Raw genomic sequence first — 12,847 nt, forward strand, 5'->3', positions numbered from 1 at the left:
ATCAATGTTTCTGGTAGGCATCTTAGCATCCCTAAAGGAGTTTTAAGAGTGTTTCCTAATGTTGAGTATTGTGTGTGCATAAAACATCTCTTATGTAACTTGAAACTCCATTTTAAGGATGCACTGCTTGATAAATATTCATTTAGTTGTGCTTATGCCTACACCATTGATGAATTTGAGTACCACATGAGATGTATAGAGTTAGTTTGTCAAAATATAAAAAATTATCTTAGTAATGTTGGTTTTGAGAAGTGGTCTCGGGTATATTCATGAAGATGAAGGTACAAAATGATGACATCAAATTGTGTAAAAAGTGTAAACTAAGAATAACAAAAATAAATTGTCCAAATTTTTTTGGGGTTTTTTTTTAAAAAAAAAACTATTTGCATTTCACAAAGAAAACCACTAGAAGACGAATTTTCTATTTTGATAATTTTCCTTTATTTTTTAATGGATTTCTTATTTCCAACTTTTGCTTTGTTTTGTTATTGTTTTCTTTACTTTATAAAATTTTAGTTTTTAATTATAAATACGTATAGCGTGTTCACATAGACTAATATCATATAATAATGTTGTTCAATGTGTTGGGATTGTCCTTCGATTCATACGGGTGAGAGTGACCAGATTGTCAACTAAATATGCTTATCATTTTTGGAGTAAGACTGAGTGAGGAGCTGAGAACATAATCACACAAGATGAAATTAATTCTTTTCGACTTTAGGGCAAGTAGATGAGTGTTTTCTTAAATGGTGTGTTCAACAAAGGGACATGCCCTCTCTAGGGCATGAGAGATGTTTCTATTTATTGGTTGAACCATAAACACGTTGTTCATTAGAGGAGTACTAGTATTTAAGGATTAGAAGTAACTCAAGGGTAAAATGGTAATTTGACCCAGCTAGTGTTAAGAACACTCGTGAAGGACTAACCTGAAGGGATGGTCGCTTTAGGATGACATGCAGGCGGATCATAGAACATCCCTACATTCGTCTCATCCCTTATATTTCCCTTTGGGTGTTTGAATGCATTACCTATGTTGAATGCATTACCTATGTCCATAGTTATGGTCCTAACTAAACTAAATTTACCCCTATGGCTCAAACTTGCATGTTTGTTGGGTATCCTTTCCACCAACGAGGCTATAAATGCTTCCATCCATCTTCATGAAAGTACTTTATTACCATGGGTGAAACCTTTATTGAAGATCGTAGCCTACTTTAGGGGGAGAGTATGAGTGATGAATCTAGCATCCCTTAGAGTCTACTTGTCCTTGCTGTGGTTACCTTATCTGACCCTAGCCTTTATAGTACATTCCTATCAACAAATCAAGATCCTTGGAATACCTACTATAAGAGGAACCTCTAAGTCTCCTATTGTTCGGACAACTCTAGTCCGGGATTCTTAACCAATAAGAGATCAAGGTATGACTAATTCCATTAACTCACATAGTAATAATAAAATGAGAGAGAATGACAAGTTTAAGACGAATTCAACTGATTCATATACTGATAATAAGGCAGGTGAGAATGATGAAATCGAGACAACTGTTGTGGAAGATATGTGTGAACAAAGCAGTATATTGATGGGGTCATTATAGACGGAGATGACCGGATTGATGAGAACGAGGCTTTTCTAAACATACTGAAAACAAAACCAAGTCAAACCATTATGGAAATACTAGTAAGGATGATTGGTCTATGATTTCTCTGTTGGGGAGCTTAGTTGTTTATGCAAAATCAATTCTATGTGACAAGTCATTGGTCATGATCACTGTACATGAGGTACTCACTATGTACTTGTTTATAGCATAACTACTAAGTCCTGATGGAGTACAAGTTTTCCTATTGCTTGTCCAAGTGCAAGTGAAACAGTAGGTTTACCTAGGTGATCTAAGGTCGAACACAAAAAATTGATTCAAGATATTAGTTATAGGGATTACTTATCATCTAGGCAGTATACAAGAATTAAAGAATAATGAAATCAATGAATGTACGATAAGCTAAACTACTAAACTAAGCCTCGAGAATCTGTAAAGATAGAATAGAATAGCAGCATAGTAATACGACTTACTTGTATCAGAAAAATGAAAAAAGGAAGGTCTATGCATTATCATGCAACTAAGTAGTGTGATACTCTTGATGTGATATATCTTACTAAATCATGCTTCTAATTAATGCATGCTTCTCTCAAAGTCATTATACACCACACATGGTCGCTTTCCATGATCCATATGACTAAGCATGATTAGACAAGAAATATCTAGAGAAAATCACTTATAAACCGTATAGAATTTCACAATTAAGGACGATAACCTCACGGTGCCTTATGTCCACACTTGTTCTTCTTTCGGGATACAAATTCTGGAAATGACCTCACAAAGAAATATGAAACTCTTCCTTACGCGTGTTAGTTAGGTCTTTGCTACTTTTTCTCTTAGGTAGTTGGTGACTTACGCTGGCCAAGCGATAAAAATAACTCATCTAACTTGATAAGACTTATGAGCAAAACTTCTTATCAAGAACTTATCACACTTCTAAATTACAAATAACTTATTGACTGAAGGAGAGTGAAGATATGATGGATTAAAGAGATATGAACATGTAATATCTAAGAATGTAGGCCTTCGTCAATTGTACAATATGAACAAAATACATATTACACAAAAAACACAAAAATGGAAGACAAAATAAAGGGAAATACAAGTAAAGGGAAATGGGGGACTGGGTTCTCCCCCTTGTACACTCTAAGCTCTCACTTATGCATAATCGAAGAAGAAAGTGAAGGGATAAAAGCCCTGGGGAATAAAAGATTTTATAGAACTATTCCTCAATTTAATTTGAAAATTCCAAAATGCCAATACAATAGCAATATTTAGAAACTAAATTCTAAAAGGCTAAACATGCTTTTAAATTAAAAAATACAGAGAATGAAAAACTTACATAGTTTGACGCCTCCGAATCTACTTAAATTTCCAAATTGAGACACCACCCGTTGGAAACCTTCCCATCCTCTGGGATGTGATTGGTTTATGGGAACCAATTTGGATGAGAAAAAGTTTAGAGAGAAACTATTTCTTAGAGAGAAAACATATTGACTTGTCTTTGATTTAAGAAAAAATTGTTTTTCTTCCACATATTTATAACTCTCTTTCCTTGAGGGAGTAAAAGAGAATCATGAGATTCTATTAATTTAAAACATATCAAACTAATAGAAATTTCAAATTAATTAATTAATATTTCATTTAAATCATATTTATTGAATATCTCTTCAATATCTTATAGTTTTAAATTAATTAAATTAAACTAAACTATTAATTAATTTTTCAATTAATTAAAAGCTAAATTAAATATCTTATATTTAACTTAAATTAAATTTAAATCATATTCAAATATAAATTTCTTTCAAAACGAATAATTTTAATATGAATCTAATTCATATTAAATTAATATTTGAACTTATTTAAAAATTTTATCTCTCATAAGTTAATTTTGAATCATATCAAAAATAAATTTATATAATAAAGTTTTATGAAAATATGAACTTTATATTATAATGTATCACCATACATTATACTAATTCCCAAAGTAAATTTGAAAATTTCAAATTGCAACCAATATAACTAAATCTTATTACCCTTTATAAACTAGGAAGGAGACCTAATGGACTTACAGATCACAAGCTACAACGATATGAGATTAATTGGTTAAACTTATAAACCACATTAATCAATATTCGTTAACTGTGTACACTCCACTAATGACTCGTGACTGAACTCTTCTCACTGTAGATATATTTATGTGTCCACGAATATAGACCAATAACAGTAAGTTAGTCCTTCACGAGTGTTCGTAACATTAATTGGGTTAAATTACTGTTTTACCCCTGAGTTACCTCAAGTCCTCAAATACAAGTGCTCCTCTAATGAACAACCTGTTTATGGTCCAACCAATAAACAGAAACCTCTCTCATTCCACAAAGAGGATAGGACCCTTTGGTCAAATCTCGAAGACACCATTTAAGGAAACATGCATCTACATACCCCAAAGTAGGAAAGGGGGTGAATTCCATCTTGTGCAATTATGTTTCCAGCTCCCCACTCAGTCTTGTCCCCAAAATAATAAACATATTGTGTAAAAAATCTGGCCACTCTTACCCATACAAATCAATGGACAATCCCTCGCAAACAAGAGTTCATAATACACTCAGGATTAAAACTAAGTTACTGAGGTCATTAGGATGAAATAGAAACCTAACTAATTAACGAAGTTATATCTAGTGGTTACTATTTTGTGGTCCGGTCTTATACAAAGTCATTGCATAGGATACCCTCACTCACATGTCACCTACACGAACGCGCTTGATCATTGCGTTTGTATCAAATACAACGTGTGCTGTATCCATAATGTCACCAGGATAAGATACCCAACCTTATCCTTATACTATAGACCCTTTAAATTGATCTTGAACATTGATCCCTATATGTCTCTACATACTGCTCAAGACTTATCAAACAACTTAAGATGTTAGTTTCTTGGATTTGGGTTATTAAGACAAAACTAATAATATACTCAATAACATTTACTGAAATAATAATAATAACACTTTATTAATAACAGTTAATGGATTATATTTACAATCTACAAGTTTTAGGACATAAATCCTAACAGAAAGTTCATCTAGACTTTCTCTTAAGGTCCATTCAAACCTTTTTCTGGCCCATACATGGTGAAATCTTTTTATAGGCAACTTTCAGTGGAAAATTTATGTTCTTATGAGATTTTAGCGTCGAATGCAACTTTTTGAAGTCACATCGACTCCAACTACCATTCTTGTCTTCTAGTGAACCTTCCTCATGTAATGACGTGGTCCCTCGCCTAGATATGTTAATAGTCAGATGAGTTTTCATCACGTAGCCCTTGCGCGAGATGTTTCCATAGATTCACCAGTTTCTTCCTTTCTACTTATCCTGCATTTAGACATGACAATTGAGTAAAACATGCAAAATACTTATGTATTTACAATATAAGTTACACACTTTGGTACTCTTCGTAGCCATTTTGACCTTATTATTCTAATAAAAGAGGCTATAATAACGTGTATATTTATACACGTTATCAATGATCCATCTCTTCATCTTTCTATGTCATTGAAGAAAGGTACTAGGTCCTGTACAAAACACTCCATATTTAATTAAGATTGATTCATAAATCAACATCGACATTTTAAACCTTAGTTAAAACATAAAATATCACAAAAGCTTTCATGAAGTTTTTTTTTTTATAAAAGAATTCTCTTTAAAACATATTAAAACAATAACTAGTCAAATAAAAAAAAAAAACTTACATCGATAGATCTACCAGACTATCACGGTATGTTAATAGTCAAATACATTTTTTATTTGACAATTAATTGTATGTTAATCACAATAATAACTATTGAGATTGGTTGTATTCATGATCTATCATTTCGTGTTGATAGTCAAATAAATTTAAAACTATAGTTTTAACTTAAAATTTTGATTGATGAGAAAATTAGTGTAAAATTTGGATGAATGAGAATCTTTTTTAAATTTAATGACATTTATGAAACTTTTCAATAGTTGAGACATATTTTTAAAATAAAACTTTAACGGTTTCAATAAAAAAATTAATAGTGGGAGTATTTTACATTTTTTTAAAACTTTAAAAAATTTAAGGGTATTTTTGACATAAACAACATGTATTGAGAAAAGAATAAAGGGAATATGCAATATTTTCAAAAGCTTTTAACTTTATTTAATTTAGGATCATTTGAATCACATAAGAATAACTTGAATTATTTACTAAACATGAATCCAAAAATATAAAACAAAATTTGGGTTCGTTTTTACTAAGCAAACCTAACAAACTTTACATTTGGATTGGTGGACATGAATGTTTTCAAAATTACATGAAATGATAAAATAGGTTTCAATAAAAGAAAAAAAAAGGAGAGAAAGTAGAAAGGGCATTAATTGTGGAAGAAGGCAAAAAGGAGTATGAAAGAGGAAGAAAGGAAAATGGAGATTGCCCTCATTCCTCTGCCACATTTGGGCTCCACACCCTTCCCACAATCTGTACTTTCTTTCTTCTTACATAACTCCCTCGCCACCTGAATCCATTCTTTCATTTCATCCCCTTTAATTCCTTCTCCCAGCCGCCATTGCCCCCATCTCTGACACACCCCCACTTTCCATTTCCTTCTAATTCCTCATCCACACCCATCATTTCTTTCTCCATTTCTCCTCATGTTTTCACTTTCCTTTGCTTTTCCTTCAAGCATGTTTTGTGGGGCTCTCTCCGTTTCACTTTCTTGCCATTGCATGTGAACCCCATCTCCTTTTTCTTCTCTCTTTTCTGCTTTCAACTCTCCTCTCAATTTCCGACTCTGGGTTTTTGGATTTGTTGACTTGTAAGATCTACTGTTTAATCGCTTCCCTGTGTCATTTGAAATTTGAACTCTTTATTCTTCTATTGATTTACATGGAAATCGTTTCAAGATCTAGATTCATTCTCATTTCTTACTTTTATCGATGTGTTCTGATGATTTGTTCTTATGGGTGTCTCTTATAGGTGTGTTTTCTTTTGTAGAAAAGGATTCTGGGTGGATCAATCTTGTTTCTCCATTCAAATAAGGTGCGTGATGAGTAACTTTATTCGTGGCAATTTTGTGCTTCACAATGTTTGATTCTTACCGTTGATTTTAATTTTTGGGTTCTTCCGATGACCGGTTTCTCGATTGAAATGCGTTTCTCTCGATTTCTTCTGTGGACAGTTTTGAGTCAGAATCTGTATGGGAGACGATTGAATTGGATTGAGGCTCGGTATGATTTGTCCAGCATTCAGTCGTTTGTGCTGGAGTAGCCAAATCGTATGGTCTCTGTTTGATTGTTTTCAGGGCACTCGTTGATTCTAATTCTTAATGGAAGTATCATCGAATGGTCAACGCTCAATATATTGTCTTCATATTCTCAATCCAAGAATTTCCAAATGCCTTGCCACATTACTTTTTCTATTGATTGTTAGAGTTATTTTATTCCCGACGATCTCAAGTTTTGGTCGGATCGAAGAGAATGGCTTAGTAGTCGTGCGTAATCTGTCTCCGTTGTATGGTTCCGATTTTGGTATTCGTGTTGACAAGTTTTTGGAGGTTCCTCAGATTGTTTGGGGTTTAAACAATCAAAAGATAGCATTTGCAAGAGCTTGTTTAACTGCAAGAATGTTGAACCGAACTCTTTTGATGCCTAGTCTAAGTGCCTCTCTCTTCTATAAAGAAGTTGAGCGTTTGGAACCAATATTCTTTGACAAGATCTTTCAATTTGAAGAGTTCAATTCTCGCTGTAATGGATTTGTTCGACTGGGTCGTTATATGGACATCTCAAATCAAACGAAACCGATTGAACTTTTGAAAGGAAGTGGAAGAAAGTGGACGATTGAGAGGGATTTGGAACAATTGGAGGAGTATAGCAAGGAACCATTTGATCAGTCAGAGGTGATTACAATAGTTGGTAAGAATCCATTTTTATGGCATGACCACTGGCCTGTAAAGGACTATGCAAAGATTTTTGAGTGCTTGGTTTTGGTTGACGAGATAGAGAAAGAAGTAGATAAAGTGATTTCCCGGATTAGAGAAGTAGGGTCAAAAGTAAGAAGCAAATTCGACTCCGATGCTACAGTTGTTAAATCTGAGAACTCGTTGCAACCAATGCCATATGTTGCAGTCCACATGAGAATAGAAATAGATTGGATGATTCATTGTAAGAAGTTAGAGCAGAGATCTAGAATAAACCAAATTTGTAGTAGCAAGGAGGAGATAATGAATAGGGTAGGGAACATATTGGAAATGAAAGTGCCAACCGTGGTTTATCTTGCGGTTGCAGATAGTTTGCTTAACGATTCGTCTATTTTGAAAGGTTGGAAAGAAGGGTTGCTACCTTTTGAAAAGAAGAAATTAGGCATTGATAAGATCTACAAGAAGTATCCTTACCTCATACAATCAGCAATCGACTACGAAGTTTGCTTAAGGGCTGACGTGTTTGTTGGAAACAGTTTCTCTACATTTTCGAGTCTTGTAGTTCTGGGGAGGACACAAAAGCTAATGAAAACGGATGTTGTAGACCTTTGTGATACAAATTTAAGTTGGCCTTCTTATGCTTATAACATATTAGGAGATTCAAATGGCCCTCGGAAATGGATATCTAATATGTCTGATATAAGCCTCAAGAACATTAGCTATGGTTCCAATGATACCTCTTGTCGATAGTCCCCAAGATCGGAGGTGTTAACACAGTTGCATTTCAATCCTATACTCTTGAGTGTTGAGATCGTTTTTGTACATCAAAAGCAAAAGCAGGGGATGATGAAAGATGGAGAACCCCAAATTGGTACAGTTTCTGTGTTTATACACAATTTGATTATTTTGTTAGACCTTAGATGATATGATTTGATTTGATTTTTTTTTTTCCTTCATTTTTTGAGAAATCATCACTCGGTTTACAATTTATTTATTCTTTACCATTCATAAAAGATTTATGAAGTTGTTAATTTATTCCGTCAATGTTATAGTCCTTCAAAGTTGAGAAGTTTGTTCTATAAAAAGTACTTTTGTGTTTAAATTCGTAACAATTTAACAATTTAGTTTCCTCAAATTTAGTATTAATTTCGTTTGTGAATCAGGCTTTGTAGTTTTTAAATTGGGAAATTATTTGAAATATTTTTGTTTTATTTTTGAAATTATATGTTAATTTTCATCTATATAATGAAACATCAAAATCAAAATATTTATGATGCGAATACCAAAATAAAAATAAAAATAAGTTTTCACTTTCTTTTTCTTTTTCTTCTTGTCGACTTATTTATATTATTACTTCTTCATTTTACCGTATTATGGTTATTTAGGTAAGTATTTATCAATTTCTTATTTTCCTCGTTCAGAATATCTCTTATCTTCTTGCTACAAAATCTAAACTATATTGGTATAGAATCTAAACGATCATGCACCAGTATCTAAATAATCAGTTGTCTATCTCAGATATAAATCATTATTATTACAAGATTGTTTAGACATGGTACATAATCATTAGACGGGGTAAAAAAGTCATTTTTTTACTAAAAAAATCATTTTGTTTACTCGTGTGTGATCGATTAATTGTCGTCTATTTTTGTTATTTCACATTGTGGACTTTTTTCTTTTTTAAAATTGGTAAATATATACAATAATAATATTTGTAATAGTGGTGGTGGGTTTCACAAAACTTTCAAACACGATTAGATTGATCATCATTTGTTTCTCACTTGTAGATTGTGGGTTTTGATTACAAATTTGAAGACAAATCCCATAATTTAATACGAACATAGAACATAGGCAAACGACACCACACATCGATTAAACTTAGCTTAAGATCAACAATTTATTAGGCATGCGGGTTAGGATGTTGCTCTTGCTTCCTATTTCTCCATCTCATTTCCGAAGAAAAAACATTGAGGGAGAAGAAATAAAAAGAAAAGTGAAAGCAAGAGAAAAGGGTGATAATATTGAATCCTTGTAAAGAGGAAAGATAAACAAGAGCAAAGTGTACCCTAATAGGAGTGTACAATAGTCTCTTTTTTGGTACACTTTGATTTAGGTGGAAAAGATGAAGTTTTAAAAATAGAACAAGTTCTAATTGACACCAAAATTTTAAGTCAAAAAACCCACATCTATACCTATAAATATGAACACTACAACAAGAGTTCAAATATATAACTATAAAAAAAGCATATAGGGTTAGGTTATTTTTCATGATCTTCACAAAATTTCTCTCCACTTTTTTCACATTTTCCACTTAAAGGAAGAATCTTCCCCCACTAAAAAGAGGTATTTGCATTGGGTCATATTCTTTCATGAATGTAAGGGGATGCTAGTCTAAAGCAAGAATCTATTCCTTCTACTTTCGTGTTTGTTAATTTCTTTTACGTCTTACCCGGATTTTAAAATTTATAACAATTTAGTCTCTTTTGAATTGAAGTGTCGTTTAAAATACAATCATTTGGACCTTTTCTAGTACAACAATTACAAATATAAAAATCTTAAAGAAATAAAGTCTGACCAATTATCATTTATCTAAATTCAGTTCTTAATTTTAAATTCTTTATATTTATTAGTTTACCGATGAGAATATAAAAGGCTTTTAGGTTGTTTTTGGTCTCTGCTTCTTCTCCAAATTTTATTTCTTGTCTCTACGAATTTTTCGACAAATATTATAGGATTGAGACGGAGATTTGCTATATAGAAATTAGATAAACTTATTATGAAAAATTGTTTGTCATTGTGTTGTTTGTAAAAGAGAAATTATTATAAATAGAAAAATGAAAAAGTTATTTTTTTATGACAAAATGGTAAAAAAATGAAATTCTTTTGGTATATTGCTATAATATATGTAAATAAGTTAACCATTTTTCTATATATGAAAATGTCTCATAATATAAGTTTTAAAAATTTCTAAGAAAAATTACACTTTTAGTCTTCCTATCAATAAGTGTGTTTTGAAAAGAAAAAAAAAAATACATTTTTAGATCTTAAATTTATAAAAATGGATTCATTAGTTCATTCTACAGCAAACAATAAATGATGGTATAGAAATTTTTTCGTAATATGATAGGAGTTGCACCCAACTCTTAGAAAAAAATCCTTTGAAATATTCAAATCATATGTCCAAAGACAGTTGGTGTATTAAGAACACATACATCTTTAGGACCATTTATGAGATGAGAAGAGTGCAATAAATTTTAAAAATCCAATCAACAAGTAAGTGCTAAGATGGATCCATGTGAAAAGCCATAAATACTATAACTTTGTTGTTTTCTGGTTTCATTGTCTTTGTTTTCCACTCTTTTTTGTCCTTACTTGCTTTTGTAGCTCTTTCGTCTTTTTGTCAAAACTTATGTTGCTCCGATTATCACGGTAAGATTAGTCTAAAAGTGTTTATCTCTACGTGGGTTCGTTTGGATTGAATTAAGAAAAAAATATTTTGGATAAAATCAATAGTATATGCTGCTTGTAACCAGCATATACAGTATTGATTCAACGTTCTTGTTTCAGTTATAGTCTTAGTATTGCGCGATTAAAGTGTATATGTTAAATGCATATCGCAATCCTTCTACGCAACGAGACATGTTCATTGCATGCGAGAGGCTCACTGTCATGCCTGTCACGAAATTTGTCTAATGCAAATAAGTGAGGGTGTGACCGCCTAAGCGTTTCTACACAATTCTTTCTGCGAGATATCTTGCAGATCACTTAGTAAGCGAGCTTAACCGAAAGGACAAGATAAAAGAGAGATAACGTGAATGAGGCAACCAACAAAATGTGAGACTTTCATTAATGGTAAAAGTGGAATACATGGATGTAAGTACTTTGTTAATACAACAAACTTTACTACTTCAACCAAGTCGTAACTTCTTAACTATCTTGCCTAGCATCTAAATGCTTATGAGAAGATAGTGACAACTACCAAAATAAATTATGCAAATTAAGGATGACACGTTAGGCAATTAGGAAGGCAAGACAAGGGCTGGATGTTCCTTGCTACCCGGGGGACAAATCAAAATAATTGAAAGTTAGATAGAAATGTCTAGTGAGGGGTTCTTTTTTGTCCAAATTCATTAACAATAAAATACAAAGAAGAATTTATTCAAATCATGTCATTATAACAAAAAAAATTGTGCTTTCTACAAATATTTTATTTCTTCTATTATTAGGTGTTTTATAAATTTATTTTTCCTAAAATCATGCATGATTGTTATTATAGTACATTTATCTCGCAGGAGTCCTTGCGCATTTAGTTATCTCTTTGTACTCCATTTTTCTCCAACCTCAAGCGTTCACCACACTCTTTTGTTGGGTTGCCGTGATGCGGAGTGATCTCAACGTAGCAGCATTCTATCACAAATTTTATACTGCCCGACACATCCTTCAATTCCTCACACAGCAAGCAAAGGTCATCCCATACTAGATCACACAACAAGTATGTGACATCCTATTCTAGATCACCCAACAAAAATAGGGTATTCTATTCCAGATCTCACAATAGGGATAGAGTATTTTCATTGAATAGGATACAAAGTCATTTTATCATATCATCATAATTCATAAAAGTGTTATTTCAAAAGTTAAGAATATATGAGAAATTATATGCATCACATAGCTCAAAGTTTTATGATAAGAAATTCATGATTTAAGATTCGAAATATAAATGCATTTGAAATTCCACAATTTGGCTAGAACTACGAAGTTTTGCAAACATTTTTAGATGAACCACTTACTGTCAAATTATCTTCTTGAATAGCCCCTGACTTCAAACTCCCTTGGACAATTCTCATGATCTTTATCGATGCAATTGATGGAGAATCAGTAGTCATACTATAGTTTTTCTAAAATTTTCTTAAGTGAACTAGCACCTACAACTTGACCAAAAATCCTCTATTTGTAGCCCTCCTTCTGATGGTTTTTCTTTGTTGAATGTTACTTCTAACCGGCAGTGGAAATCCTCAAATATCAAAATGTCATGTGGTACAATATCTTCCCTTTCTTGACCTTGATTGGGTAGTGCTTGGGGTTTTTCATAGGACTCAACATGACATAAGTTGTGCTGCCTTTAAACAATATTCTAAAAAACTTGCCTATCATCAAAGGCACAAAGACTTATCTAGCCCACTTATTTGTTTGTTTGTGATGTACAAATGTGTTATTGAATACAGATCATTGCATGCAAAATGCTTTCCAATATTCTATTCATCATGCGAGCTGATGAGATCATTGTACACTGAATGCTCCTAATATCATCCACCACATA

The 12,847-nt window shown here is 32.3% G+C and overlaps 1 protein-coding gene across 3 annotated transcripts; it reads left to right on the forward strand.

Moving 5' to 3' along the window:
* Window positions 1-6,000: 6,000 nt before the first annotated feature.
* Window positions 6,001-8,644, forward strand: LOC101207020 (O-fucosyltransferase 23). Of its 3 annotated transcripts, none has more exons than XM_011662017.2 (3): window positions 6,001-6,426; window positions 6,588-6,650; window positions 6,790-8,644. In XM_011662017.2, the coding sequence occupies exon 3, from the start codon at window positions 6,937-6,939 to the stop codon at window positions 8,275-8,277; it is 1,341 nt and encodes a 446-aa protein (XP_011660319.1). In that variant the 5' UTR covers window positions 6,001-6,426; window positions 6,588-6,650; window positions 6,790-6,936; the 3' UTR covers window positions 8,278-8,644. The 3 variants fall into 3 exon arrangements, with proteins under 3 accessions (XP_011660319.1, XP_011660320.1, XP_011660318.1); XM_011662018.2 differs by having other exon boundaries at window positions 6,606-6,650; XM_011662016.2 differs by having other exon boundaries at window positions 6,588-8,644.
* Window positions 8,645-12,847: the final 4,203 nt, after the last annotated feature.

The sequence above is a fragment of the Cucumis sativus genome, chromosome 1, assembly GCF_000004075.3.
Source record: "Cucumis sativus cultivar 9930 chromosome 1, Cucumber_9930_V3, whole genome shotgun sequence".
Lineage (NCBI taxonomy): Eukaryota > Viridiplantae > Streptophyta > Magnoliopsida > Cucurbitales > Cucurbitaceae > Cucumis > Cucumis sativus.

What these genes read in the sequence shown, in the direction of transcription:
- LOC101207020 (XM_011662016.2), top strand. Translation starts at nt 6,937, where the DNA reads ATGGAAGTATCATCGAATGGTCAACGCTCAATATATTGTCTTCATATT.